Source organism: Bos indicus x Bos taurus, chromosome 7, assembly GCF_003369695.1.
Source record: "Bos indicus x Bos taurus breed Angus x Brahman F1 hybrid chromosome 7, Bos_hybrid_MaternalHap_v2.0, whole genome shotgun sequence".
In the NCBI taxonomy this organism is placed as follows: domain Eukaryota; kingdom Metazoa; phylum Chordata; class Mammalia; order Artiodactyla; family Bovidae; genus Bos; species Bos indicus x Bos taurus.
In genome coordinates this window covers 70,501,710-70,529,422 of record NC_040082.1, presented here as the reverse complement: position 1 = coordinate 70,529,422, position 27,713 = coordinate 70,501,710, and the positions used below count along the sequence as shown (strand labels likewise).

Genomic DNA, 27,713 nt, shown 5'->3' with positions numbered 1-27,713 from the left:
TCTCTTTCACTTTCATCAACAGTAGTGAAATAAAATATATATGCTCCAATCAATAATGAATCCTTGGTTGCACAAGTGTTTCCATATGACCCTGAAAGGATATGTTGCCACATTTTATGCCTTATTTAGAAATTTTAAATATTTTAAAAAATGGTTTCCATCTAACATAACAAACAGATACTATTTGTATGTCCAAGGAGCCAGGAGAGAGTGTAGATGACACAGTGGAATCCACCTTATGCCGGGGAAGGAAGCACTGGTTTGACGCCCATGAGCATGGAGCATCCTTAAATAACAGCCTAATCACTTTTTTCTATTAAAATCTCTTCATGTAACTCAATCTCTGTCAAATCCTATTTAAAAAAGGATTTGACAGGCTGCTTAAAAAAAAAAACATAGTCGAAGCACACTGGTCAAAGCGTGCCCTCTTTTCCCTTTATGTGAACCCTTTATGTGTTCTCAACAGGGCCTGCATTAGCTGATGGCTTCTTTACAACCAATTCTTACTCTCCATGATTCTGCTCATTATAAGAGGATATTGGCTAATTCTTTACTAGACAGGGATTCCTTTAAGGCTGGAGTGTCCAATGAGGATGCCTTTGGGCCACACTCCTAAAGTCACTCCAGAAATGCCTGTTGACCTTGGAGAATTCAGGGTGGTTGAGTAGTGGAAGGGTGTGTGAGGCCCTTGTAGCCCTTTATGTCCCCCAGGACCTAGCTTAAAATGAATGCCTGAGCTGGTAGTGTGTTTCTCCTTCTCTCTCAACACAAGTGTGCATGTCACCATTTGTGTGACAAAAGCACAATGGTAGGCGCCCTGCAAGCTGACAAGCACAGGACTTTCAGTCTAAGTTTCTTGGAAAACAACAAAAGAAGGTATGTAATAGGAGAGTTCAGGGAGCCATGCTATGGGCTGGGGGAAGGTTGCTGAGAAATTAGCAAATTTTCTGCCTCTGAGCAGTGCAGAGCAAAACCCATCTCCTTTAATAACTGTCTTCTCTTCTGTGGATCAGGTCATGTGATTGGCTAGCATCTTTTGTGAGGAAGAATTACTGCTGGTACCCAAGGGTCAAGGAGACTTGGCTGCTGAAAAGCAGGAGCCAGAATTGTAGAGGAAAAAAAAAAATAGTTACATAAAGACATTTGTAAATGTGGCCCCATGAGACATTTATACAAGTTTAAACTATATGAGGCAACTTAAAAAATGAGAAGAAAGTATGTATACAGAGGTAAGAGGAAATTCATTCATGAAGGCATTGGAAGAAGAAATTTTGAGCAGAAACTTGGGGAAAGAGATTAGCAGAGAGAAGAGGTGGGTGGGATGCTGGGAGAAAATGCATGGGGGCGGAGGTAACCACCATGGGTGCTTGGCTGGTAGAGATTAGGGGCCAAAAATAAACAGAAAGAAGACTGGAAAAGCTAGAATGAACAGTGAGAGGTAGTGAGAAAGAGGACACAAGTTCCTCCATGGACTCTGAAGATGAGGGAAAGCTTTATGTATTTTCAAACTCAGTATAGAAGGGGACTTCCCCTCTCCCCTACATTTACATCTGTTCTCACAAGTTTATCTTAAGCTGTTCTTATTGCCATTTCTTCTGCTGTCTTTCCTTTTTTTTTTTTTTTTTTTTGCAGAAGAATTAACCGATCTACTTGTGAATTTGGCATGACTTTTTGTTCCATCTTCCCATGTTGTATGTGAGAATGGCCTTTATGCTGGGGGTGTTCTCAGGCTCCCCCACCCATGAATCCTCTCAGACAACCTCATGGCGAGGTTGGTATACACCAAGGAGAATTGGCCAAAGTGACCCAATGGAATAGCTGTAAAGATGTGTTCCTCACTGACCAAAGGCAGCTGAGTTCAGTTCAGTCACTCAGTCGTGTCTGACTCTTTGCAACCCCATGGACTGCAGCATGCCAGGCTTCCCTGTCCATCACCTGGAGCTTGCTCAGACAAATGCAGCTGAGGCTCCTTCCCTTTTCACTTGCAGCTCCCCAGGAGTCCAGAGCTCATCCTCTTTTTAAACACAGGCGTGTATGCATTTCTTGAGGCTTTGGAATGAGGTGCTCAGGTGCAGCTGGTAGGAGGGGGCACAGGGTCCTGTCCCTGCTGGAGGACGCACCCGGAAGTGCAGGAAGTGGCAGCTGGGGGTCTCCATCCCACTGTGTCCAGCTGTGCTGTGTCCAGAAGTCACAGAAGTGAACTCTGTATGCTGCCTTTGGATTCCTGCTGTGACATTCTCACCTCTCCCCAGGTGGTGTGTAGGACCTCAGGGAAAGACCAATAAAAATCTCAGGATTAACCTTTCCAAATAGTCCCTCAAACAATCACCATTTTTCTTCCCATCCTGAATCACTTCAGGTCCTTTGAATGTCCGATTGACTCTTGGCTGCCAACTAGGACAATGTTCCACTTCCTTCTGTAGAATAAAAGGTCCTTTGCAATTTGGTCCCATCTATTTTTCTTTCCAGGACTGCCTTCAACTGGTGATTTTTGTAAACTCTCATGGCAAGCCCATAACCTATTCCTGCCCCATACATGCTAACAGCCTCCCTCCACTCAGTGCTTTTACCCTTCCCTTTGTCTCCATCATTTCCCTGATCCTGTTCTTTATTCAGTGTCAATTTTAGGTTAAATCTGTCCCTGGGCCCTCCTCTGTCTCCCCAACCCTCCGGGACTGGGACCCACCATTTGAGCTCACTACTCAGCTCCCTTTGCTGTCCTGGGATGTCTCTATGGGGTGCATGCACCAGCCTGCCTCAATATGGAGCATCACCATCAGGTTGGGGCTCTGAAGTTCATTGTTTTCATTTCCATCCACTAACCCAGAACCCCAGCATCTGCACAGGCCCCTCCCTAAACATCAGGCATTTCTTTCTGGGAGTCCTCCATGTGCTTGAATTCCCCTGTACCACAGCTCTGACTTGTCCCCTAGGAATGATGTCAGGGTGGGGGTAATAGCTGGTTAGGCTGGCACCTTGGTCCATTGTGCTTCATTCCCACTAACACCAAAGTGGCACAGTGGCATATGGAAAAATGGGGTAAGGGTGGGATAGTCATTGTTTCTCCTCTTTTTGAGCTTTGCTCCATTAGAGGAGTCCCAGCACAACACCCTGCTGCATTTCCAAGTTGTATGTGAACAGCTATTGCAGGTTTTACTCATGGCCAAGTTCCAAGATTATTTTTCTTACTGTCCTTAACCCTGTGGAGGTAAGAGTTGAGCACCAGAGTTAAGAGTTGAGCACCAGACCTTTCCTAATCCTCAGTGGATATTCCTGTCCAGTCTCTATATGTTTTGCTATGATGGTGAAGAGAAAGGGGCAGGCATGGCCATCCTGCCTCCCTGGAACCCCAGAGATCCTGGGCAGCCAGCTGGAGCGTCTTCTCCCTGCTCTGAGCTTCTGTAGTTTGCAGTCCCTACAAAACTCCCAGATACCTTTACCCTACTTCTAAGACCTTAGTGGGGGCACTTTCCATGGAAATTCAATTCAGGCAGGATGTGACAGAGACTTCCTCGTTTTGTTCTATCTATCTCGGTTTTTATAACAAGGGACTGAGCAAGCAGCATGTATCTTAATGTGGAAGGTGAGTGAATAATTCTGTCACAGAAGAGCTGGTCCCCTTCTATTGTGTCAGCTCGTGTCTACAGGACCTTAGCATCTGGAGCCAGAATACTTCGTGATTGTCTGCCTTGCAGGGAACTTGAGATCACCTGTCATTTTGGACCCTTTGCTGCTATCTGCCAGGTATGTGACTCAATCCTGTCTAAACCTCCACCTTTCAGAAATGGGACACAGAAAACGAGGGCTGAGGAGATAGCACAGCATGGGTTGGTACCATCTTATCAGCTGAACCTGGCTGCAGGATAAGGATGTCAGTGTGACCGAGGGGAGATGCCTGTTCTGGCAGTTCCACCTGAATAGGAAGGATTCAGACACATCCCATTTCCCCCTCAAGCCATATGAAACCTCATTGAAGATCTCTCCTTGGGGCAATTCATCTCCCTTAGAGACCAGGGGTGTAAATACTCTTGTGGACCTATTGAAATAAAACCAAAGCAAGCCAGGGAGCATTAACTAACAGTTTGCGGAGGGCAAAGCATTGCCGTGGGTGCTGAAAGAGGAGAGGGTGCAAATGTGCCAAAGTCCTACCCCTGGGGGCTTAAGGCTTAGGACACAGGGAATGAGAGAGGGGGCAAAGCACACACAGCCCAAGCCTACAAAACAGCAAAAGCAAAGTAAAATAATATTCAAAGAGAAACTCAAGAGTTGAAGGACTGGAAATCAAGAAAACATAAATGTTGTTCAGGAGTTGGACATGCAGGAGGAGAAAACTGGAGTGAAGTTGGAGTGTGGCCAGGGAAAAAATGAGAAGGAACACAGAAAGAAGAGGAAAGATAAACTTGGGTGGAGGGTAGCAGCATTTCTTTGGCATTGGTGTGCACGACCCTTATTATCTCCCTGTGTCTTCAAAGGCTCCCTGGAGAGCAGGGAGCATGTTCCCCACCAGCAGAGCTTAACTCTAACCTGGGACCCCCTTTTGGGCCATCCTTCCCCTCCCTGGGTCTTCCATCTTCCTCAAATCTGCAACGTGTCCGGTCTCTCACCTTTCCCCAGCAAAACCTCACCATCAGAAAAGGAAGCTAAAATCCATTTCCACTGTGATGTGAATAGCTGAGATCAGAAGGGGTTTCCTCTCAAAGGGGTAAGGATCAGAGTGTTTCAACTGCTGAGGGAGGTTGGAAAAGGCAAACTTCTGGCAGCAAATGGGGAGGAATATGCTCTTTAGAACAGGAAGGGAGCATTCAGTTCAGTTCAGTTCAGTCGCTCAGTTGTATCCAACTCTTTGAGACCCCATGAATCTCAGCACGCCAGACCTCCCTGTCCATCACCAACTCCTGGAGTTCACCCAGACTCACGTCCATCGAATCAGTGATGCCATCCAGCCATCTCATCCTCTGTCATCCCCTTCTCCTCTTGCCCCCAGTCCCTCCCAGCATCAGAGTCTTTTCCAATGAGTCAACTCTTTGCATGAGGTGGCCAAAGTACTGGACTTTCAGCTTGAGCATCATTCCTTCCAAAGAAATCCCAGGGCTGATCTCCTTCAGAATGGACTGGTTGGATCTCCTTGCAGTCCAAGGGACTCTCAAGAGTCTTCTCCAACACCACAGTTCAAAAGCATCAATTCTTCGGCACTCAGCTTTCTTCACAGTCCAACTCACATCCATACATGACCACTGGAAAAGCTATAGCCTTGACTAGATGAACCTTTGTTGGCAAAGTAATGTCTCTGCTTTTCAATATGCTATCTCAGCCCCTCTATTTTCCCTTCAAGAATTCACCAGACGGCTTCCCTCCAATTAAAGGCTTTAAAATCAGCTCCTTCGTGTTGGAAGCAAAAGTACTATGGAGCATGACCTCCTGCTGGAGAAGACGCTGTTGACAAGGTCTGAGGGAAACACTCATTTTAAGCTGTTTTATCACAAGTGGATTTGTTTATATTCATTTACTGGTTGGTTAGTCTTGCAGCTGACATCTGGGGACTCAAGCCACTTCTTCAATTGCCGTGACATGCTGTCAGGGCGAGTGCTGCAGTCTGTGACGAGGTGGTCCCTAACAGGGGTCGTGAATTGGGGGACAGGAGAACTGAGGTGCCCTTGACACGACACTGCTGGTGAGGAAGCTGTGTCCAGAGAAGTGCAGAGCTTGGGAGGAACTCCCCCAACTCCACCACCTTCCAGCCATGTGTGCAGGGCAAGTCACTTAGCCTCTCTCTGCTTCAGTTTCCTTGTCTGTACCTTGGTCCTATAATAATAGTAATAATACTTCTGATATAGGAAAGTTCTGGGTAGATAGTAAGCACTCAATTCATATTAGTTTTTATTATTGTGGACATATGCATGTATGTATGTGTGTTTATGACCTCTTCCACCTGCAGCCTCAGTGACTGAAATCGCAAGAGTGTATCACAACAGAGAACTGCAGTCCTGATAGTAATTCCGGGGTCTTGAACACACAGACTGACTGATAGATGGCAGCTTCCTCCTTCCCCAGGAATATGGGACCTTGAATACTGATCCTGCTGTGAGGTGCCCCTTCCCCCAGCTGCAGGCCCATCTAATGCCCTGTTGCTGCCTTGGGAACACTTAAGTTGTTCCTAGCACAAGTCTTGACTAATTCCTCACAGTCTGGTCAGTCCATATGGATCCATAAACACCCTCTGAGCTCCTCTTGTTTTGGAAGGCCTTAGCTGGTGCTGATGTATCATTAGAGCTTCATACTCATAGGGCTCTGTGTCCTTTGCTCCCAGTTGGTGGGCCTGTCGCAGACACATTCCTGCTGTCAGCCAACAGGGTGAAAGGCTAGACTGCCCAGCCTGAGCCTGGGCTCTGGCCCAGGGCCTCTGTTCTGCTGGTTATTGTGTGATCATATTCTAATAGCTGCTGGCTATCAAAACAGCCAGGCCCCCTTGAAAGGGGACTCCAGTCTCCTTCCTTAGGGGCCCCTTTTGATGCATGAATGAAGCCTCCCCAACTTAGCCTCTGCTTTCCATGAGGCAAGGCCCCTGACCCACTGACTCAAAGGCCATTGCCCCTCCCTCTGGCAGTGGTCCTGTCAGCCCAGGTCCTTCCAGCACAGAGGTCATTCATGTTGCCTGCCTTCCATCAACTTACCTACACACTTCCTCAGACCATCTTTTGCTACATGACCAACAGTTTTAAAGTCTTTCACATACTGTTAGCTTTTTTTTTCATTGTCAACTATTTTATTCTAAGGATTTTGACAGTTTAGGTAAATTAATCAATTGAAAGAGAAGGAAAAAAAAATATGACTACCTGAATAGTTGCAGAAAAATAATTTACTAAAAGCTAATACATTTTTCTCTCAGCTTTATGAAGTATGATTGACAAATAAAAATGGTATGTATTATTTATTTTTTTAAACATATTTATTTACTTGGCTGTGTTGGGTCTTAGTTGCGGCATACAGGATCTCTAGTTGTGGCACGTGAACTCTTAGTGGCAGCGTGTGGGCTCTAGTCCCCTGACCAGGGATTGAACCTGGGCCCCCTGCATTGGCAGTGGGAAATCCTATATATAGGATCACCAGGGAAGCCCCCCAGATTGTATATATTTGTACCATATGATATCTTGATAAACACATTCATTGTGAAATAATAATCACAACCAAACTAATTAACATATCTACCATCTCACATAGTTATCTTTTTTGTTTGTTGTGAGAACACTAAAACTTTAATCTTAGCAAAATTTAAGTATACAATACAGTATTATTAACTATGATCCCATTCTATACGTTAGATCTTCAGAACTTATGCATCTTGTAACTGAAAGCTTGTACCGTTTGACCAACATGTACCACATTCCCCCATCCTCTTCCCCTGCTAACCGTCATTCAACTCTTGCAATTCAACTTTTTTTACTGTAAGCTTTCATATGTAGGATGGATACACAAAGTCTTACTGTATAGCATAGAGAACTATATTCAATATCCTATGATAAACCATAATGAAAATATTTTTAAAAAAGAAAGTGGATCGAACTTGGGTCTCCTGCATTTCAGGCAGATTCTTTACCGTCTGAGCCACCAGGGAAGTCTCTATAACCCAAACTGTGTGTGTGTTAGTCACTCAGTTGTGTCCGACTCTGTGATCTCAGGGACTGTAGCCCACGAGGCTTCTCTGTCCTTGGAATTCTCCAGGCAAGAATACTGGTGTGGGTAGCCATTCCTTTCTCCAGGGGATCTTCCCAACCCAGGGATCAAACCCAGGTCTCCTACATTGCAGGCAGATTCTTTACCATTTGAACAACCAGGGAAGCCCAACACAAACCATAATGGAAATAAATATTAAAAAAAAGAATAAATCACTTTACTGTACAGCAGTAATTAAGACATTGTAAATCAACCACACAATAAAAAAAGAACTAAAGTCCTTCATGTAAACCCTGCTAGTGATATTACTGATGGTGTGGCTGGGGCTCTGTAGCCACAGGACCCCAGGAACGGGTGCCATCTCGCAGGTCTGTGGGAAAAGGCAAACCAAATAGTAGAGTGGGGTGGCAGACAGAGGGAGAGGGGAGACTGGGGAAGCTGGAGAGTAGAAACTGCCATGGGCCTTTCTGCTCTGAGATGCTATGATGGAATGAAAGGAGAGGGATGTAGCCTCTAGAAGAAGATGGGGAGAAGAAAGCAGTTGGAGGCAGAGGGAGGAGCTGATTTTTCTTTAAAGAGCATCCATCTCACTTTGAATGCTTAACAACCCTCTGAGCTGGATTGGTTTCTTCTATTGTTCAAGTGAAAAAATTAACGTTCAACAAGTTACATAGTCTGCATAAAGTCCCACAACTAAATAGAGGAGAAATGTGGGGAGGCTTGTATATTTCCCAAGATGAATTGGCTGCCCAGGCTCACTGATTCTCATATTACATTACCACAGCTGCTCAAGGGGCATCAGGAGTGAAGAGGGAACAGCCCTTGCTTGCACTGGGGCTGGGTCTCTGGGGCCACAGATGGGTTTGGGGAGGGATCGATGAGACAGCCCCATCACTGTGGTCTTAAAGATGTTATTAACTCAGTGACAGTCATCAACTGACCTCCTGGGAACTCCACCTGAGGTCTCAGGGCTGGAAAAAAGTGTCCTAGGTGTGGTTGGAGTTAAAAGGCAGCCAGGCGTGCATGCCACTTAGGAAAGTGCACTGTGTTTGTTCCTCTGTTTTGTGGACCTGATGTTCCAGGTCAAAGGGAATCAGGAACAGGTTTGGGCAGAGAAAAGGAAAACGCATCTGGGAGTTCTTATAGATTTCCCTTTGTTTGGGCCAAGTCACTGAAACCTAACTCAGCTCCCACACAATGCATGGCTCTATTCCTGGCCCTAAACAATGTGAAGCTCAGAAGCTGCTTCCTCTGGGACCCTTTGGCCCTGTCCTGTTAAAGGACTGTGAGTCCAAGCAAGGGTCAACCCCACCACAAGCAATGCTGCCTGTTAAAATTAGAAGCAACTCTCACATCTGGCTATGACTGAAAGAAGCCAGGCCCTGGAGCTTGCAAGTCCCCCCAAAAAAAAGACTTGAGGTAATAACAGATGTCAGGCCTGATACATGGAGTTCTAACTCTACTGCATCACTCCAGTATGTCTTTATCCCTCTGCAGGTGGCCCCCACTTCTGTGGAAAAGTGATGGATTTCTCAGTCTTCCTGAACTCCTACCAGCGAGGACGTCTGCCCAGCAGTCTCTTCTTCCTCACTCACCTGCTCCTTCTCCTCCAGCCCAGGGTGCTGTGCTCAGGTAACATGTCTAAACTATATCCCAGACAGCCAGGACCTCAGCGAGCACATCAGCTTCTTCCCACCCCTTGTGCAGGTTATTCCAGGACTGAGATCTTGCAGCCTTTTACTAGGCTGTCTCAGGGGCTACAAAATAAGCCCTCCATCCCAGTTATTAAAGAGTCACTGACCCTGAGCACCATCCAGCCCCACAGTGCTTCTCCACCATCCCTTCAGGGCCCCCCTATCCCCAACAACTCCACAGCTCACAAACATGGCAGAAGGCATAGTGGGAGGGTGCCAGGAAAGTCTTATTGATCTATACTTAGGCTGAACCAGTTGGAAAATATTTTTAACTCCTCTGCTGCGATATAAGCCATAGCTTTTGAAGAACACAAAGGATCCTGGTCATACCATCTCTCATGAAAGAAGCAACTAACAGAGAATGTAAACTAATTATGCAAATAGAATTCCCCAACTCCCTGAGCTGGAAACCAGGGATGCTGAAGTGATTGACAAAGAACAGCCCAAATCCTCAGTCTGTTCAAGGACGGTGAACAGACATGATATACATGACTGTCCAGCTGTGTGACCAGAGCTGCAAGAGAAATGTACCCAAAGATCTGGGATCACAGCTAAGAGACCAATTTGTTTTTTCCAGAAAGCCAAGAAGGGCCATGACAGGAGGTACTGTATGAGTAGAACCTTGCAAGAGACAGTCTGAGGCAGGGTACGCCCAGGAAAAGAGCCAGCCATCAGGCATGGGAGCAGTGACAGCTGGAGAGAACCTGAAGAGGGAAGCTGGTAGGAGCAGTGTCAAGGCTATACCCAATAGGCAACAAGGGGTCTCATATGGAGAGAAGAAAGGTGCTCCCATGCTATATGGGCAGAGTGAAGGATGGGAGGAATTCATAAAGGAAGAATTGGGGGTGGGATTAAGCCGAGATTTGAAAGAAGGAAAGGAGGAACACAGAAGCCAGAAAAAAATGAATGAAGGCATGCAGGGTGGAAAGGCACTGCAGAAGGAACAGCGACTCTCATGGAAATTGCAGAAAACAGGGAGTAAAGCAGCCAGTGGAGACATCACTGCAGAGGACAATCAAATGAAAGATCCAGATGAATAAAAATCTCGACAGCAGGATTTGATTTTAGATAGGAAAACCCATGAGGCAAGAAGCACCCCTCCCAGATTATTTTAATATTCTTTGTTATTATAGAAGCTGTGCGTGTACATTATAAAATATTAGAAAATCAAAAAAGCAAAATAGGAAAACAAAAGCAAAAATAAGAAAACATCTATTCACACCATGCAGAAATGATCACCATCAGTAATTTGGTCTTTCTTCTTTCAGATCTTTTATTCTGCACATTTATGCAAATATGTCAATTTTTATTCACGTAAGAGGATAGTGTACTTTTTTTTTTTTTTTTTTTGCCAAAGATTCCATTTAATTTAATGCCCTGGCCATATTGACACAACCATCCCCTGAATAATATTGGCAGCTGATTGGTTCAAACCAGCTACCAGTACCCCACCACACATTTGTATCTGGTGGAGAGTAAAAAAGTTGGCTTAAAGCTCAACATTCAGAAAACGATCATGGCATCCGGTCCCATCACTTCATGGGAAATAGATGAGGAAACAGTGTCAGACTTTATTTTTTGGGGCTCCAAAATCACTGCAGATGGTGACTGTGGCCATGAAATTAAAAGACGCTTATTCCTTGGAAAGAAAGTTATGACCAACCTAGATAGCATATTCAAAAGCAGAGACATTACTTTGCCAACAAAGGTTCGTGTAGTCAAGGCTATGGTTTTTCCTGTGGTCATGTATGGATGTGAGAGTTGGACTGTGAAGAAGGCTGAGCGCCGAAGAATTGATGCTTTTGAACTGTGGTGTTGGAGAAGACTCTTGAGAGTCTCTTGGACTGCAAGGAGATCCAACCAGTTCATTCTGAAAGAGGTCAGCCCTGGGATTTTTTTGGAAGGAATGATGCTAAAGCTGAAACTCCAGTACTTTGGCCACCTCATGCGAAGAGTTGACTCATCGGAAAAGACTGATGCTGGGAGGGATTGGGGGCAGGAAGAGAAGGGGATGACAGAGGATGAGATGGCTGGATGGCATCACTGACTCGATGGACGTGAGTCTGGGTGAACTCCGGGAGTTGGTGATGGACAGAGAGGCCTGGCGTGCTGCGATTCATGGAGTCTCAAAGAGTCGGACACGACTGAGTGACTGAACTGAACTGAACTGAACTGTAATGTGTCTTGTGTAGTTTTTAACATGGCACATCCAGCGATTTCATGACAATTACTTGTTCAAGAAACAGGATTGGTTGTACTGTAGAGTGTTTCACCTTTGTCATTTGAATAGTTCACTGTGGATTTCTGAGCTGTAAAAAACAAACAAACAAACAAATAAACATTTTTGAGGCATTAAATTACATGGAATCTTTGGCAAAAAAAAACGAACCCACAAAACATATGTACACTATCTTATTTGAGGAAAGTTAATCTGGGCCATTGTCTGGGATCTTGTCCTAGAGGAGATCAGGGTGGTAGGCCATGAGGAACCCATTCTGGCACATGTCGGGGATGAAGTGGAATTCTCCTGCCACCTGTCACCATACCGGGACGCCCAGCACATGGAGATCCTCTGGTTCTGGAGCCAGGCCTCGAACGTGGTGCACCTGTACCGGGAGCAGCAGGAGTTCTATGGCTGGCAGATGAAGCAGTTCCAGAACAGGACCCAACTCATCAGGGACGATATCATAGATGGCAGTGTGACTCTGCGGCTCCACCGCGTGGTCCCCGCCGATCAGGGTCTGTATGGGTGCCGCTTCCTCTCCAGCGACTTCACTGGGGAGGCGACCTGGGAGCTGGAGGTAGCAGGTGAGTGATCTGGTCAATCCCCAACACGGAGGGAAGAAGGATCCATTTGGAAAGAGCTCAGGAGAAGATAGATTGAAAAGCACAGAGAAAGGGAAAATTCCTCTAATTAAAAAAAAAAAAAGAATATTAAAAAAATTCATTAGGAAATGAACCCCCAAAATGCACACAAAATGGCCCTTGAACAAAGGAAAAGACAATTATTTTACTCACAGTGAGAAAAAGGCAAATTAAAACTACAGAGAGGTAATTTTTTCCTATCAGACTGACAAACATTCAATAGTTGGACTACACACTCTTGTTGGAGGAAGCAGGACCCTTCTTACTGTGCAGGTGGAATTCAAAGTCCTGAGCTTCAGGGTAGGGGGATTTGGCAATAGCTAACTGGACTTCCTTTGTATCTGCCTTTGAACAGCAATTCCACCTCTGGGAGTTGACCCTGGATATATACCTCCCACAACTCCAACTGAAAGAAAGGCGTTTGTATAAATTTACATTGTTCAGCAGTGTTGCTGCTGTTCAGTCCCTAAAGTCATGTCTAACTCTTTGCGAACACATGGCCTACAGCACATCAGGCTCCTCTGTCCTCAAATTCATGTCCATTGATTCACTGATGCCATCTAACCATCTCATCCTGTACCACCCCCTTCTCCTCCTGCCTTCAATCTTTCCTGGCATCAGGGTCTTTTCCAATAAGTCGGCTCCTTGCATCAGGTGGCCAAAGTATTGGAGCTTTAGCTTCAGCTTCAGTCCTTCCAATGAGTACTTAGGGTTGATGGAAACTCCCTAAATGTCCAAGCATAGGTGCTGAGTAAGGTCTATATCAAGCTATGTAGCTTAAAAAAAAAAAAAAAGAGGAAGAAATTGAGGACAAGTGCTAAGCTGATGTGGAGTGATTTCTAGGGTGTTTTTAAGAGAAAAAAGCAAGATGCAAAAGAAGCTCTATAGCATATTAATTTTTGTGTAAGAAAGAAGAAACATGGCACAAAAGAAGCACAGGAAGCTAATGAAATTGGTTACTTAAAGGAGAGGGAGCAATGAGATGCAAAGGATGGAGAAAAGCCTGGGGCTTTTTTGATCTACCTTTTTTTATAGTATTGATGTTTAAACCATATTAATGTTTTGCATATTAAAAATATAAAGCTAGTTTACTTGGGTAGAGAGATTTTAAAAAGTATGCATAACAAAGATACTTTAGTTCTGGTGGGATTCAAGAGATAGAGAAGACAATCTATTGAAATTTTGGATGGGATTACTCTTCAACCAAGGGGACGGTCCCTTGCATTATATGGCTAAATACCAGCAGCCTTTCCCTATTTAAAAATGCCCTTCAGAGGTAGTGCTGTCCCCACATGCCATCTACAGTTTAGCCTGTCATTTATAATCCATGGTGGGCTGCAAGCCCACATATGTTGAGTAGTCACAGTCACCATGCCTTATGGTGACTGCAAATGGTGAATGGTGACATGAACTTCATGTACATCTGGGAAGGAGCCTGATCTTTCCTACTCTTCCTGCCTCTCCCAGGACTGGGCTCAGACCCTCATATCTCCATTGAGGGCTTCAAGGAGGGAGGCATTCAGCTAAGGTGCCACTCCAATGGTTGGTACCCCAAGCCACAGGCTCAGTGGAGAGACCATCACGGACGATGCCTGCCCCCGGAGACTGAAAACATCACTGAGGATGTCCAAGGCCTGTTCAGTCTGGAAACGTCTGTGGTCGTCCAAGAGGGGGCCCACAGCAATGTGTCCTGCTCCATCCAGAACCACCTCCTAGGCCAAAAGAAAGAGTTTGTGGTCCACATAGCAGGTCAGTGGGTGCCAGCTCACCCTCATCTTCTTAGCCTTTAAGTTCTCCATGTCCATTATCCCTATGTGTGTGTGTGCTCAGTCACTTCAATCGCGTTTGACTCTTTACAACCCCATGGACTATAGCCTGCCAGGCTCTTCTGTCCCTGGGATTCTCCAGCAAGAATACTGGAGTGGGTTGCCATGTCCTCCTCCAGGCCATTATCCCCAAAACCATCTATTAGGACACAAGGGCTCTGGAGCTTGGTTGTGTACAGGGCAGGCTGAACTTGACACCTGAAGCCATAATATTTAAAACCTACTAAGAGTACAGTAATTGGGGGAGGTTCCAGAAAGCCAATATTATTAGACAGCATCATAAGAACCCACGTGTTCCTAATTTTATCCCTCAAACAATATTTATTGAGCACTCACAATGTTCCCCAAACCCCTGCCCTCAGGAGCACATTCCATGGGGGAAACAGATACACAAAAGAGTAAATTATAGCACATGTTCGAAGGTATTAGGTGATACAGAGAAACATGAAGCAGGGAAGAGTGCTAAGTATGGTGGGTTGTATATATATACATGGATTTTAAAGTGGTGAATCAGGAAAGAAGACTGTTAGGCAATGAGTTGAAAGTGAGGCCATTATCTAGCATCAAAGTTTTGTTATGAGGCCCCCACTGATGGGTTTAATGTTCATAGGGATATATATGTGTGTGATACATAGTTCACCCAAAATTCACCTGGTAATTGGGTAACTTGTAACATCTGTGTTAGCTAATTGCTTTTATGCAAAGGAGAAAGATATCTCTTATCTCAATGACAAGCATGTAGCTACAACTTGGAGCCAGGTGCCTAAGGGAACCTCCCAGGAGGCCTGGAGATAGGAGTGCTTTCTTCTTGATGTTTCCATTTCAAAGAAATGGCTCTGAGCTCCTTAAGAAAATCATTCCTCGATTGTAAAGCTGGAAGGTCCTTATATAACTTTCAGAAACATTTATATACATCTTGAAGGAATGTGCATGCTAAGTCACTTCAGTCGTGTCCAATTCCTTTTGACCCCATGAACTGTAGTCTGCTGGGCTTCTCTGTCCATGGATTTTCCAAGCGAGAATACTGGAATGGGTTGCCATTTCCTCCTCCAGGAGATCTTCTCGACCCAGGGACTGAAGCCAGGTCTCTTGCATCTCCCGCACTGGCAGTCAGGTTCTTTTTTTTTTTTTAACCAGTTTTTTTTTTTTTTTTTCCTTTTTAAAAATTATTTATTTATTTTAATTGGGGGATAATCACTTTACAATATTGTGATGTTTTTGCCACACATCAACATGAATCAGCCACAGGTATACGTGTCCGCCCCATCCTGAACCCCCCTCCCACCTCCCTCCCACCCTATCCCTCTGGTTGTCCCAGAGCACCAGCATTGGATGCCCTGCTTCATGCATGGAACTTGTACTGGTCATCTATTTTACATATGGTAATGTGCATGTTTCGGTGCTATTCTCTCAAATTCCGCCCTTGCCTTTTCCCACTGAGTCCAAAAGTTTGTTCTTTACATCTGTGTCTCCTGCATGTAGGATCACCAGTACCATCTTTGTAAATTTCATATGTATGCATTGATATACAGTATTTGTTTTTTGACTTAACTTCACTCTGTATAATAGGCTCCAGGTTCATCCACCTCATTAGAACCAACTCAAATGCATTCCTTTTTATAGCTGAGTAATGTGCGTTTGAGTGAACTCCAGGAGTTGGTGATGGACAGGGAGGCCTGGTGTGCTGCAATTCATGGGGTCGCAAAGAGTCAGACACGATTGAGCGACTGAACTGAACTGAACTAAACTGAATATTCCATTGTGTACATGTACCACAACTTCTATATGCATTCATTTACTGATGGACATCTAGGTTGCTTCCATGTCCTAGCTATTGTAAACAATGCTGCAGTGAACGCGTGCAGGGTACGTGTGTCTTATTCAATTCTGGTTTCCTCAGGGTGTATGCCCAGTAGTGGGATTGCTGGGTCATATGGCAGTTCTATTCCCATTTTTTTTTTAAGGAATCTTCACACTGTTCTCCATAGTGACGGTACCAGTTTGCATTCCCACCAACAGTGCAAGAGGGTTCCCTTTTCTCCACACCCTCTCCAGCATATATTGCTTGCAGACTTTTTGATGATGGCCATTCTGACTGGTGTGAGATGATACCTCATCGTGGTTTTGATTTGGGTTTCTCTAACAATGAGTGATGTTGAGCATCTTTTCATGTGTTTATTAGTTATTGATATGTCTTTGGAGAAATGTCTGTTTAGGTCTTTTGCCCACTTTTTGATTGGGTTGTTCGTTTTTCTGGTATTGAGATGCATGAGCTGCTTGTATAGTTTGGAGATTAATTATTTGTCAGTTATTTCATTTGTTATTATTTTCTCCCATTCTGAGGGTTATCTTTTCACCTTGCTTATAGTTTCCTTCTTTGTGCAAAAGCTTTTAGGTTTAATTAGGTCCCGTTTGTTTATTTTTGTTTTTATTTCCATTACTCTGGGAGATGGGTCATAGAGGATCTTCCTGTGATTTATGTCAGAGAGCGTTAGCAGTTGAGTTCTTTGCCACTAGTGCCACCTGGGAAGCACTTGAAGGGACAGAGAAAGAATTTATAAATTTTCTAAAGGAAACAGTCTAAGAGAAGGGGAAGGGGAATCTCGCTCGCTTTTTTGCACAAACCTTTAAATTTGTGTTTAACCTTGACAAAGGGTGTTGGTCACATGGATTTCTGCAAGGAGACCATTTAGGTAGAGGGAACAGCAAGTGCAAAGGTCCTGAGGTGGAAATGTGCATAGCTACTGGAGGAGCTGGAAAGATGCAGGAAAGGCTGGAACAGAGAGCCAGATGGAGATCACAGATCATCAAAGCATAGGACTCTGAGCTCTCAAAAACCATCTGTGGAGAAGGACCGGTCCTTTGTGGCTCAATACTTTTACCAAATAATAAAAACACACTGCTAAAAAAAGAAAATTAAAAACCAACCAAAACTACACATTATGTTAAGTGAAATAAAGGCAAACACAAAAGGACAAATATTGTATGATTCTATTTATATGAGGTACCCAGCATCATCAATTCATAGAGAGGAAAAGCAGAATAGAAGTTACCAGAGGCTGGGGTGGGAAGATTGGGGAGTTAGTGTTTAATGGGTACAGACTCTCAGTTTGGGACAATTAAAAAAAGTTCTGCTGGTGTTGGTTGCACAATCATGTTGGTGTACTTTTTTTTTTTTTTTTTTTTTTTTTAATCTTTTTGGCCATGCCACAATGGCTTGCAGGATCTTGGTTCCTCAACCAGGGATTGAACTCAGTGGACTGCCAGGGAATTTCCAGTGTTAATGTACTTATGCCACTGAACTATAAACTTAAAATGGTTAAGATAGTAAATTTTGTGTTGTTTATTTTACTACAATAAAAAAGAAAAAATTAAAGACCATTGAGATAAAAGCACCAATTTCATTATCTTCAACAGACATAAAATTATTCTATCAAATTTCCACAAGAGTTTCTAGAGGATTGCTCTGTTTTGCATGTATTTCTTTACTGTCTGGCCACTGTCTCTATAAGCTCTGCACCACACTCTGCTTCTGGGCAGATCCTCCTTAGGATGTCTGGAGTGGGAAGAGGGGAACTGTCAGTCAGCCCTACATGGCTTTGCTAACGATTCTTGCAAAGGTGTGATGAGAAGTAGAAGCCAGGTGTTTGCACGAAGGGCAATATGACACATGGATTCATCAGAGCAATCAGTTCAGTTCAGTTTAGTCACTCAGTCGTGTCCAACTTTTTTTGACCCCATGGACTGCAGTATGCTGGGCTTCCCTGTCCATCACCAACTCCCAGAGCTTACTCAGACTCATGTCCACCAAGTCAGGGATGCCTTCCAACCATATCATCCTCTGTTATCCCCTTCTGCTCCCTTCAATCTTTCCCAGCATCAGGGTCTTTTCCAATGAGTCAGTTCTTTGCATCAGATGGCCAAAGTATTGGAGTTTCAACTTCAGCATCAGTCCTTCCAATGAATATTCAGGTCTGATTTCCCTTAGGATGGACTGGTTGGATCTCCTTGCAGTCCAAGGGACTCTCAAGAGTCTTCTTCAACACAACAGTTGAAGCATCAATTCTTCAGTGCTCAGCTTTCTTTATAGTCCAACTCTCACATTCATAATGACTACTGGAAAAACCATAGCCTTGACTAGATGGACCTTTGTTAGCAAAGTAATGTCTCTGCTTTTTAATATGCTATCTAGGTTGGTCATAACTTTTCTTCCAAGGAGCAAGCGTCTTTTAATTTCATGGCTGCAGTCACCATCTGCAGTGACTTTGGAGTCCAAAATGATAAAGTCTTTCACTGTTTCCATTGTTTCCCCATCCATTTGCCATGAAATGATGGGACTAGATGCCATGATCTTCGTTTTCTGAATGTTGAGTTTTAAGCCACCTGTTTCACTCTCCTCTTTCACTTTCATCAAGAGGTTCTTCAGTTCCTCTTCGCTTTCTGCCATAAGGGTGATGTCATCTGCATATCTGAGGTTATTGATATTTCTCCCGGCAATCTTGATTCCAGCCTGTGCTTCTTCCAGCCCGGCGTTTCTCATGATGTACTCTGCATGTAAGTTAAATAAGCAGGGTGACAATATACAGCTTTGACATACTCCTTTCCCAATTTGGAACCAGTCTGTTCCATGTCCAGTTCTAACTGTTGCTTCTTGACCTGCATACAGATATCTGAAGAGGCAGGTCAGGTGGTCTGGTATTCCCATCTCTTGAAGAATTTTCCATAGTTTGTCAGAGCAATAGGTAGCAATTATTCACTGGGTTTCAGATATAAACACCTTGATTTCTAATTTTCTTAGATGTAAAGCAAGAGTGAGAAGAAGTAGAGGGAGGTCAGGGCTGTGGTCACATAAGTTCTAAGATGAAGGACTGGGCAGAGCCCATCAGCTCTTCCTTTTACATCCTTCAGTTTGCAGTATTTTCCCCTCTGTGCTGAGCAAGTTCAAGTTTCTGCTCTTCCTCAGATGCTACTTCTCCTAAGCACCATGCAATAGCTTTCATGCCCATTTTACAGATGGCTGTTGTGGGGCCTGGGCTTCCCAGGTGGCTCAGTGGGAAAAGAATCTGCCTGCAATGCAGGAGACACATGAAATGTGGGTTCAATCGCTAGATACAAAGATCCCCTGGAGGAGGGCATGGCAACCCACTCCAATATTCTTGCCTGGAGAATCCCATGGACAGAAGAGCCTGGTGGGCTACAGGTGATGGGGTTGCAAAGAGTTGAACACATGACTGAAGCAACTAAGCATGCACACACACACACGGTAGGGCCCAGAAAGGGCCAACCAGTTGCTAGAAAGATTTTCTGGCATACAGTGTCTGGACCAGTCTTCTCACTTAGTGTTTAGTGATGAGTGGTTGTTTTCCAGATGTGTTTTTACCTGGAACCTCTCCCTGGAAGAGAGCTTTCCTTGGGACTCTGGTGGGTCTGCCGCTCCTTCTGGCTCTCCTCATGATGCTGGTGCTGTACTTCTTTCGGAAGCAACGGAAGTCCCAAGGTACCAGGCAGTCAGGGGGCTGCCCTCCTGGAATTGGCTTTGCCAAGGAGAAAAGTGGTGGAGGCGGCCATGGTGGTGGGGTGGGGAAGGCCATTGCTGAAGGGCTATCTTGCCGGGCGGCAAGGTGGGAATGGGACCTGGAAAACAGGCAGAGGAGTGCACGCACTGACCTCTGCTCCCCTTTATTCTTCCTTTCAGAAAAGCTGAAGAAGCAGGCAGAGAGAGACAAAGGTAAGCGGGAGGAAAGATGGGCTTTTCACTCACATCTCTGAGTAACAGAAGTCTGGGCACTGGGTCAAGAAGACAAGTAGGGCACATGGGGTTAGGGGAGTTTGGGAGGGGGCAGAGAGGGATTGCGGCAGAGGTTTACTTTCACTTCTCTCGCCTTGGAGCCTGTTCCTCCCCCATGTCCAGCTCAAACTGGCTCTCCAGAGCATGTGGGTTCCAAGTCTGTGCACTTTGGAGAAGCAAGCCCTCAGTGATGGATGGAAATGTTTCTCTATTCTTTGTTTTTTTCTCCAGGGAAACTCACAGTGGAGCTGGGTAAGTTCTGGGTGCCATGCTCATTGTGCTGGCTGTGGGCTAGGGGGGTAACCCATGGCAGAAGCAAGGGTTCAGTGATTTTAGGCCCCCTTTGGAGAGCACTGAATCACAGTGATCTAATTCTATATCCAGCCTGCTGCACATCCTGCCTTTCCCCTCCCAAATGGACGTGTGCACACCTGCCAAGGAAGTATGACTTAAGATTTTCTGGATAGATTTTGCCAGGCCCTCTCCTGCAAATTATATGATTCAGTTACAGTTCCACGGTTAAAGGTCTCCTCCTTCTGGTTCATCTTCCTAGGATAGCCTTCTTTTTTTAAAGCAAATGTCACTGAGAAAGAAGGTATCTGTAATTTGCACCAAAGTGAAAGTAATTTATCAAATCCACTTTTCTCCCCAGGGAGATTCAGCACCTTGAAACCATGTTGGGGGAGGAGGAAAGAGTGAATTCAAAGGATGAGGGGATGGAGGAGAAGGCCACAATGGGTAGGGGAAGACCTTGAGAACCACTTTGTCTGCTCCAGAAAAACACCAGACAAAATAGTGAAGTAGAAGCTTGTCTTGCAGTCTACCTAGTCATGCAGGGAAAATAAACAAAAGGCAATTGACCAAACAACAACAAAACAGCACGATAAATCATTAACACCATAGTCTGAACTAGTGTATATTATTGCCTTTCCTACTCTTAACTTTTAAAAGATGGCATAGAGAACTCAGAAGAATGCATTTCTAGTGGCAAAATATCAGAGTCTTGGTATCTGGCCAGGGGAAATAATTGAGTGTGATATCCACCCGGTTTTTAAAATAATGTAACCAGTAAGTGACCTTGAGGTTCGTGCAGGATGTGCCCAGTGCCTGGACTTACCCAGGACTTCCTCCCTAGGAAGAGCTTGCAGTTTCAGGGCAAAGGTTTTCCCTTCCCAGCCCTGTGCAGATTTCTGCCGTAGAGCAAAGAATAGGATGAGGAGTAAGAAGCTTGCAGATGGGTGATGCAGCACCTAAAACAGGAGTGGAATGAGTAATAGTTTAAGACTATGAAACGTCTCAGAGACCTAACTGCCTTGCAAAGGTGGTTTCACTCATCCAAAGGCTGATATTTTCTCTGGGTTCTGCTTACAGGGAAGCTTCAAGTAGAGCTGGGTAAGTGACTCTCCCCCACCCAGAACTATCTCTTCTTGTCTACCTTGTAGCACCTGGTTATCTGTAAATGTTCTTCTGATCTCCCAAGCAGGTATGATAGCCAGATTGGAACCCTGCTGGCTGTGTGGGTGGCAGGAGAAAGGGGAGTGGAGCAGGGGTGGGTGCAAAATTTGATGTGTGAACAAGAAGGCTGAAGGGACTTTGTTCTAATTCTGCTTTTCCTTGGCTACTTCAGACTGGAGAAGGGCCGAAGGCCAGGCTGGTGAGTGAATCCCATGTTTCTCCCACTGTCCACTTTATGCCTCAGCATCCTAGTCACCTGCTCTAACCAACTATGCTTCATTCTGATTTATTCCATTGCTGCACACATGTATTAATCTACATCACTCAGTATAGGTTATATTTGACTTTGACTTTTATATTTATGTTTACATTGTCTTGAGGTGGAGAAGGCAATGGCACCCCACTCCAGTACTCTTGCCTGGAAAATCCCATGGATGGAGGAGCCTGGCGGGCTGCAGTCTATGGGGTTGCCAGGAGTCGGATATGACTGAGCAACTTCACTTTCACTTTTCACTTTCATGCATTGGAAAAAGAAATGGCAACCCACTCCAGTGTTCTTGCCTGGAAATCCCAGGGATGGGGGAGCCTGGTGGGCTGCTGTCTATGGGGTCACACAGAGTCGGACACGACTGAAGTGACTTAGCAGCAGCAGCAGAGGTGTAAGCATACAGTAAATCATTGGTGCCAATCCTGGTTGTACATCAGAATCACCTAGATTCCTGGTGCCTGCCCTCAAAAACTCTCATCTGTGGTTCTGGAATGGGCATGTTACCTTACATGTAAATATTTGTCCCTGTACCTTCTTCGATTTCCCCAGTAATGTGTATCTTTATTTTGTATGTATTCTTGAAAGAGGTGAAATTTCTGTTTTGTGCACATACACTGTAGTTACTGTAAAGATATTTACAGTCTCATGCTGTTCCTTGCTTTTCTCACTCATCACTGTGCTTTAACATCCATCCCTGCTGCCACATGTAAATCTAGTCTGTATCCTCTTGCTGCAGAGCCCTCCATTTGAGTCAGCCATCCTCCTGGAGTAGACATCCAGCCTTCTAACTCCATATCACTACAGACCACTAGTGCTGAATAAATTGTTTTCTAGCCCTGTGTGGAGATTTCTCTAAGAGGAGAAGTGCTGGCCCACTAGGGATAAAGGGATTCCTGAAAGTAGCACCATCATCCCATGCCAGCAGTGCATGGAAGCTCCATGAGCCCACATCCCGTGTGAGCCAGCTTTCTAAGCTTGCCAGTCAATGGAGATGAGTAATTATTCTTTGGGTTTGCACTCATCTGAGCATCTCTTTACATGCTAGCTGGCTTTTGGGCTCCCTCTTCTGAAAATTGCCAGTTCATGTCCTTTGCCTATTTTCCATATGTTGTTGCTATCTTTTTCTTGTTGATTCACAGGACAGGGCTGGTGTCAGTGCTGGGGAATGGAGCCTTTGGGCTTGAAGGCATCCTTCATGCAATATTATTATTATATAATATATATGATAGTAATCTCTCATTGTTATTACACATTGTGAATTCCTTCTTCTCTTCTGTCATCTGCTATTAGCTTTGTCCAATGGTGCCCCTTATTGAAAAGAATTAGTTCTGATAAAATATAATCTATCACACTTTTACTTTATGGTTTGTGTCTTTTAACTTTTGTTGAAGATCTTCACATTTAGGTCACAAATCTAGTCTCCTACATTTTCTTCTATTCACTTTATATGTTATGTGTAAGTCTTTTTATCCATCTAAAATTCACCTTTTTATGTGGTGTTAGACAAGAATGCAGTGATTTTTCTCATATAAAGAGTTAGCTTTCCCAGTGCCACTTACTACACACGATCTGTGACTTACCCATCAATGTGGACATCACCTTTAGTGCATACTCAGTTGCCATGTCTTGATGGGTCTGCCTCTTGGTCACCTATCACCTTGGCTTTTAAAGTACCTGAAAGTACAAGTTCTCCTCCATTTCCCCTTCCTTTTTAAAGTTTGTGGACCTTTTTAAAATATAAATTTTAGGATAAATTTATGAAGTTCCCCCAAAACATCCAAAAGTAGTTTTAGCTGGGATTGGTTTGAATTTACAGCTAAATTTAGGGAGGATTGACCCAACCAGTCCATTCTGAAGGAGATCAGCCCTGAGATTTCTTTGGAAGGAATGATGCTAAAGCTGAAACTCCAGTACTTTGGCCACCTCATGCAAAGAGTTGACTCATTGGAAAAGACTCTGATGCTGGGAGGGATTGGGGGCAAGAGGAGAAGGGGACAACAGAGGATGAGATGGCTGGATGGCATCACTGACTCGATGGACGTGAGTCTCAGTGAACTCCGGGAGTTGGTGATGGACAGGGAGGCCTGGCGTGCTGCGATTCATGGGGTCGCAAAGAGTCGGACACGACTGAGTGACTGATCTGATCTGATCTGACATCTGTATAGATTTGAGTTATTCTATGCAACAGCTCTAGATTTGTGAAGTTCTACTGGTTATTCTGATGCAAAATCAGGGTTGAAAGGCCCTGCTATAAATTTATGGAGCTCTGAAGACGTCTTCTACTGCTTCTGCATTTTGTGACTTTGGTGCTCTCTTCTGTAATATAGGAAGAGATAAAACAAAACAGAAATCCACACAGTAAGAAAGAGAGCAAGTCAGGGTGTCCAGAGGATGTCTTAGGCAGGAGCCAAGCTCAGCTGGGCCTCCTGGGGACTAAGCCAGTCAGAAATAGAGGCTTTGTTTCCATCCTTCAAGGCACCCAACTGCCTATATTGGTTCTCTTTGCTCACATACTCTAGCATCCCACTATCCAGCACCACCTCAGCCTGTACAAGCTTTGGCATAAGCCAGCACTGGTACCAGCCTCCCTGCCCAATCCCAAATTCCTGGGAAGATGCCATGGTGGACCCAGGCTAGTCTGGGTCCAAATAAGTTATCATGGTGGAAATGAGATTATTCAGTTTACAGGCATCCTTCATGCATCTTGAGGCTCCCTCAAGGTTCTGGAGTTACTGACTCAGATCTCTGAGTCCCTTTTTCTTCTCTGTTTGGTTTCAGAGTGGAGAGCAGCTCAACGACATGCAGGTAACTGAAGCCAAGGAACTGTATCTTGTGAATTAAGTTGGCTGGATCTTAATCAGAAGGGAGGTATCCAGAACTGAGATTAGAAGAAGGATCTGTCCAGCAGCCATGGATGGAGCCTGCATACAAACTCATAAGCTCACTTGCACACACATGCAGTATGACACATATGCCTGCACACATACATGCTCATATGCACAAATGTGATTGCACTTACACATGCACACATTTGTGTGCACTCTGACGCTCCCACATGCATATAACTTTCTGGGTTTTACTAGATTTGTATCCATCTGGCAGAACTTCCCACATTATCTGACAGAGGGATCCTTGGGGTCCCTGTCCATCAAATGAGTGTGATTTGGGGGGTGGGGGGAATGGCTTGCTGGAGTGCAGGATACTGGACTAGATGATCTCTGGGGTCCCCTTCAGTTTTAAAATCCTAACATTGCTGTACAACAGAGGCCCAGAGCTCACTGGTGATCTCAAGGTCACACTGAGTGATGAGAGCAGCCAGGAAGAACCAGTCCTAAGCTCCTTCCTATTGACTGTGTGTGTGTGCTAAGTCACTTCGTGTAGGACTCTTTGCCACCCTATAGGCTGTAGCTGGTCAGACTCCTCTGTCCATGGGATTCTCCAGGCAAGAATACTGGAGTGGATTGCCATGCCCTCCTCCAGGGGATCTTCCCGACCCAGGGATCAACCCCTCTCGCTTATGCCCCCTCGGGCATTGGCAGACGGGTTCTTTACCACCATCGTTACCTGGGGAGCCCTCTTGCAGCCCAGGTCTTGGGGAAAGTGAGCCCGCCTCCATCCCCACAAACCTCCCTCATTTGCTATCTGTGCTCTGTATGGCATCATGGAATTCAAGAGTCTTCCGGTTAAGGAAGGAAATGAATTCCTCTTATCACTTTCAAAAGCTAGGGAGTGACTTCCATGCCTCTTCAGTCCCAGGGTGGTGGTAGGAGGGGCTTCAGGAGAGGGGTAACTATTCCACCGATTGCTCCATCTGGAGAACTAGAGGTTTGCCTATCAGGGGAGGGGACAGGGATGTGGGTGGGGGCAGAACCGTCCCTGGCGGGCACTGACCCTGTGCCTTTGCGCAGTGGATGTGACCCTGGATCCTGGCTCCGCTCACCCCAGCCTGGAGGTTTCCGAGGATGGCAAAAGCGTGTCCTCACTCAGGACTGCGCCGGGGTCAGAGAACCCTCAGTGGTTGTCTGAGCAGACGTGCGTCCTGAGCCGGGAGCTCTTCTCCACTGGCCGCCACTACTGGGAGGTGCACGTGGGCCGCCGCAGCCGCTGGTTCCTCGGTGTGTGTCTGGCAGCGGTGCCTAGGGCAGGGCATGCTCGCATGAGCCCGGCGACTGGCTACTGGGTGATGGGGTTGTGGAACAGCTGTGAGTACTTCGTCCTAGACCAGCACCGCGTCCCGCTCAGCGTGCGCGTGCCACCGTGCTGCGTGGGCATCTTTCTGGATATTGAGGCTGGAAAGCTGTCCTTCTTCAACGTATCCGACGGCTCCCACATTTTCACCTTCACCGACACCTTCCCGGGGATGCTCTGCGCATATTTCAGGCCTAGAGCCCACGATGGCAGCGAACACCCAGATCCGCTCACCATCTGCCCATTACCAGTTGGTGAGAAACACGTCCTCGAAGAGGAGGACAGTGACGCCTGGTTACAACCCTATGAGTCCTCAAACACTGACCTGGGCCTGTAGTGAAGTGCTTTCGTGGCCACTGGACTGGGTCCTGGGCGGCTTCCTGAATACCCAGCTGGCGCTATGCTCTCCTGCTTCCTGTAAAGCCAACAGATACACTAACCCCACTGTCTGCCACAGAATGCCGGCAAAGGCTAAAAGGCTCAGTGTAGCAGAAAGGGGGCAAAGAGAGACCTTTGCCTATGTAGATGTGAACGTGTACATGTATGAATATGATTTTTCCTTCTTTTTTTTTTTTTAAAGAAAGACAATTCCAAAGCTTATCTCTGTGTGTTGTAGGATTGAGCAGATGAATAAACATATGTTCATGTTGCTAGGAGTCACAGTGTTCACTGTGAAGACATGAAAGAAACTGGAATGGGGGAAAAACGAGGAGAAAATTTATCAGATAAGATTAGGAGTATCAGTTAATTTCTGTATTTTAATATTTTTGCATGTATTTTCTAGCTCTACAAAGGTCTGGAAACAATGACACTTCATAAGCAATAAGTTCACCTAAGGCTCAGATGCTAGTTTTCACTGCCAATTAGTACCAAAATGAACTTGGAGAAGTGGTGAAAGTAGAGAACATCTTTTGCTTTTATGTACAAGAATGCTCAAAAACGGATGGGAACATAGCAAAAAGACACTGGAACTAGGTGAAAGGGGCTCCATTGAGTCCAATTATAGGACAATTTGAACATTAAAATGAATAATGACAAGAATTGCCCAACAAGAGGTCAATTCACTAAGTGTGCTGAGAGGTTTCTTTAGCCAGAAACAAGAGATACAAAAAGAAAAAGAAAAGCTCACAAAACAAACGAAATATAAAAACATAAAACAAGACATAAGGGAAAGGAGAGAATGAAAGAATAATTGTGAACTCAAGGTTTTTACTATGAAATAGATGCATATTGTTGATAAATAGACAGATGTGATATAGCTCCTAGCTCTGTCTACACTGAGGGCTTAGAAACAACAAAACCCCTGTACCAATGAGCACATCTAGCACTGAGATCTTAGTTTTTAGTTACTATTTACTACCGAAAGGAACCGAGGCTCCTTGGAGAAATGATGCACTTCAGGGCTGGGGCAGGGAAAATACATGGTGAGATTCTGATCTACACTAGGAAATATTTATTTGGTTTCTGACATAGATTTTAGAACAAAGCTCTTAAACCCTTGAAATTTTCTAAAATATAAGAGTCGTAAGGATGTCTTTGGATATTCATAACAAGCCCTTTTAACCACACCTGAGTTTATATTACTGAGGTAATTTTTAGAAAGCCAATAAGGATGGGGCTGGTTGCCATGGGAACCAACTGTGTGACCAGAGGGTAGGGTTAGCCCTACCCTACCCACCTACCTCAAAGAGGGAAAAGGGGCTGGAGATTGAGTTCAACCACCAAGGGCCAATGATTTAACCAGTCATGCCTATGTGATGAAACCTTTCCATAAAACCCCAAAAGGACTCGGTTCAGAGAGCTTTCAGGTTGGTGAACACTGGAGATGAAGGGAGAGGTGCTCAGAGAGATCAAGGAAGAAGCTCTGTATCCCTCCCACATACCTTCGTCTATGCATCTATTCTACTTGGTTCCTGAGCTATATCACTTTATAATAAATCTGTAATCTAGTTAGTAAA

General features: G+C 45.0%; 1 protein-coding gene across 4 annotated transcripts; it reads left to right on the top strand.

Annotated features, from left to right (window-relative positions):
* BTNL9 (butyrophilin like 9) lies at positions 1 to 27,713 on the top strand. 4 transcript variants are annotated; one of them, XM_027546774.1, is made up of 12 exons: positions 1 to 3,744; positions 5,333 to 5,444; positions 9,169 to 9,303; positions 11,826 to 12,173; positions 13,698 to 13,979; positions 19,425 to 19,553; positions 19,752 to 19,784; positions 20,076 to 20,096; positions 21,216 to 21,236; positions 21,472 to 21,498; positions 24,346 to 24,372; positions 25,476 to 27,713. In XM_027546774.1, exons 3-12 carry the CDS (start codon positions 9,195 to 9,197, stop codon positions 26,090 to 26,092), a joined length of 1,614 nt encoding a protein of 537 aa, XP_027402575.1. In that variant the 5' UTR covers positions 1 to 3,744; positions 5,333 to 5,444; positions 9,169 to 9,194; the 3' UTR covers positions 26,093 to 27,713. The 4 variants fall into 4 exon arrangements, with proteins under 4 accessions (XP_027402575.1, XP_027402574.1, XP_027402577.1 ...); XM_027546773.1 differs by lacking the exon at positions 5,333 to 5,444 and having other exon boundaries at positions 25,476 to 26,411; XM_027546775.1 differs by lacking the exons at positions 1 to 3,744; positions 5,333 to 5,444 and adding an exon at positions 7,916 to 9,090.

What these genes read in the sequence shown, in the direction of transcription:
- BTNL9 (XM_027546774.1), top strand. Translation starts at nt 9,195, where the DNA reads ATGGATTTCTCAGTCTTCCTGAACTCCTACCAGCGAGGACGTCTGCCC. An exon ending in GAAACTCACAGTGGAGCTGG is followed by an intron (nt 20,097 to 21,215) that starts GTAAGTTCTGGG and finishes TTCTGCTTACAG; the next exon opens with GGAAGCTTCAAGTAGAGCTG. An exon ending in GAAGCTTCAAGTAGAGCTGG is followed by an intron (nt 21,237 to 21,471) that starts GTAAGTGACTCT and finishes TGGCTACTTCAG; the next exon opens with ACTGGAGAAGGGCCGAAGGC.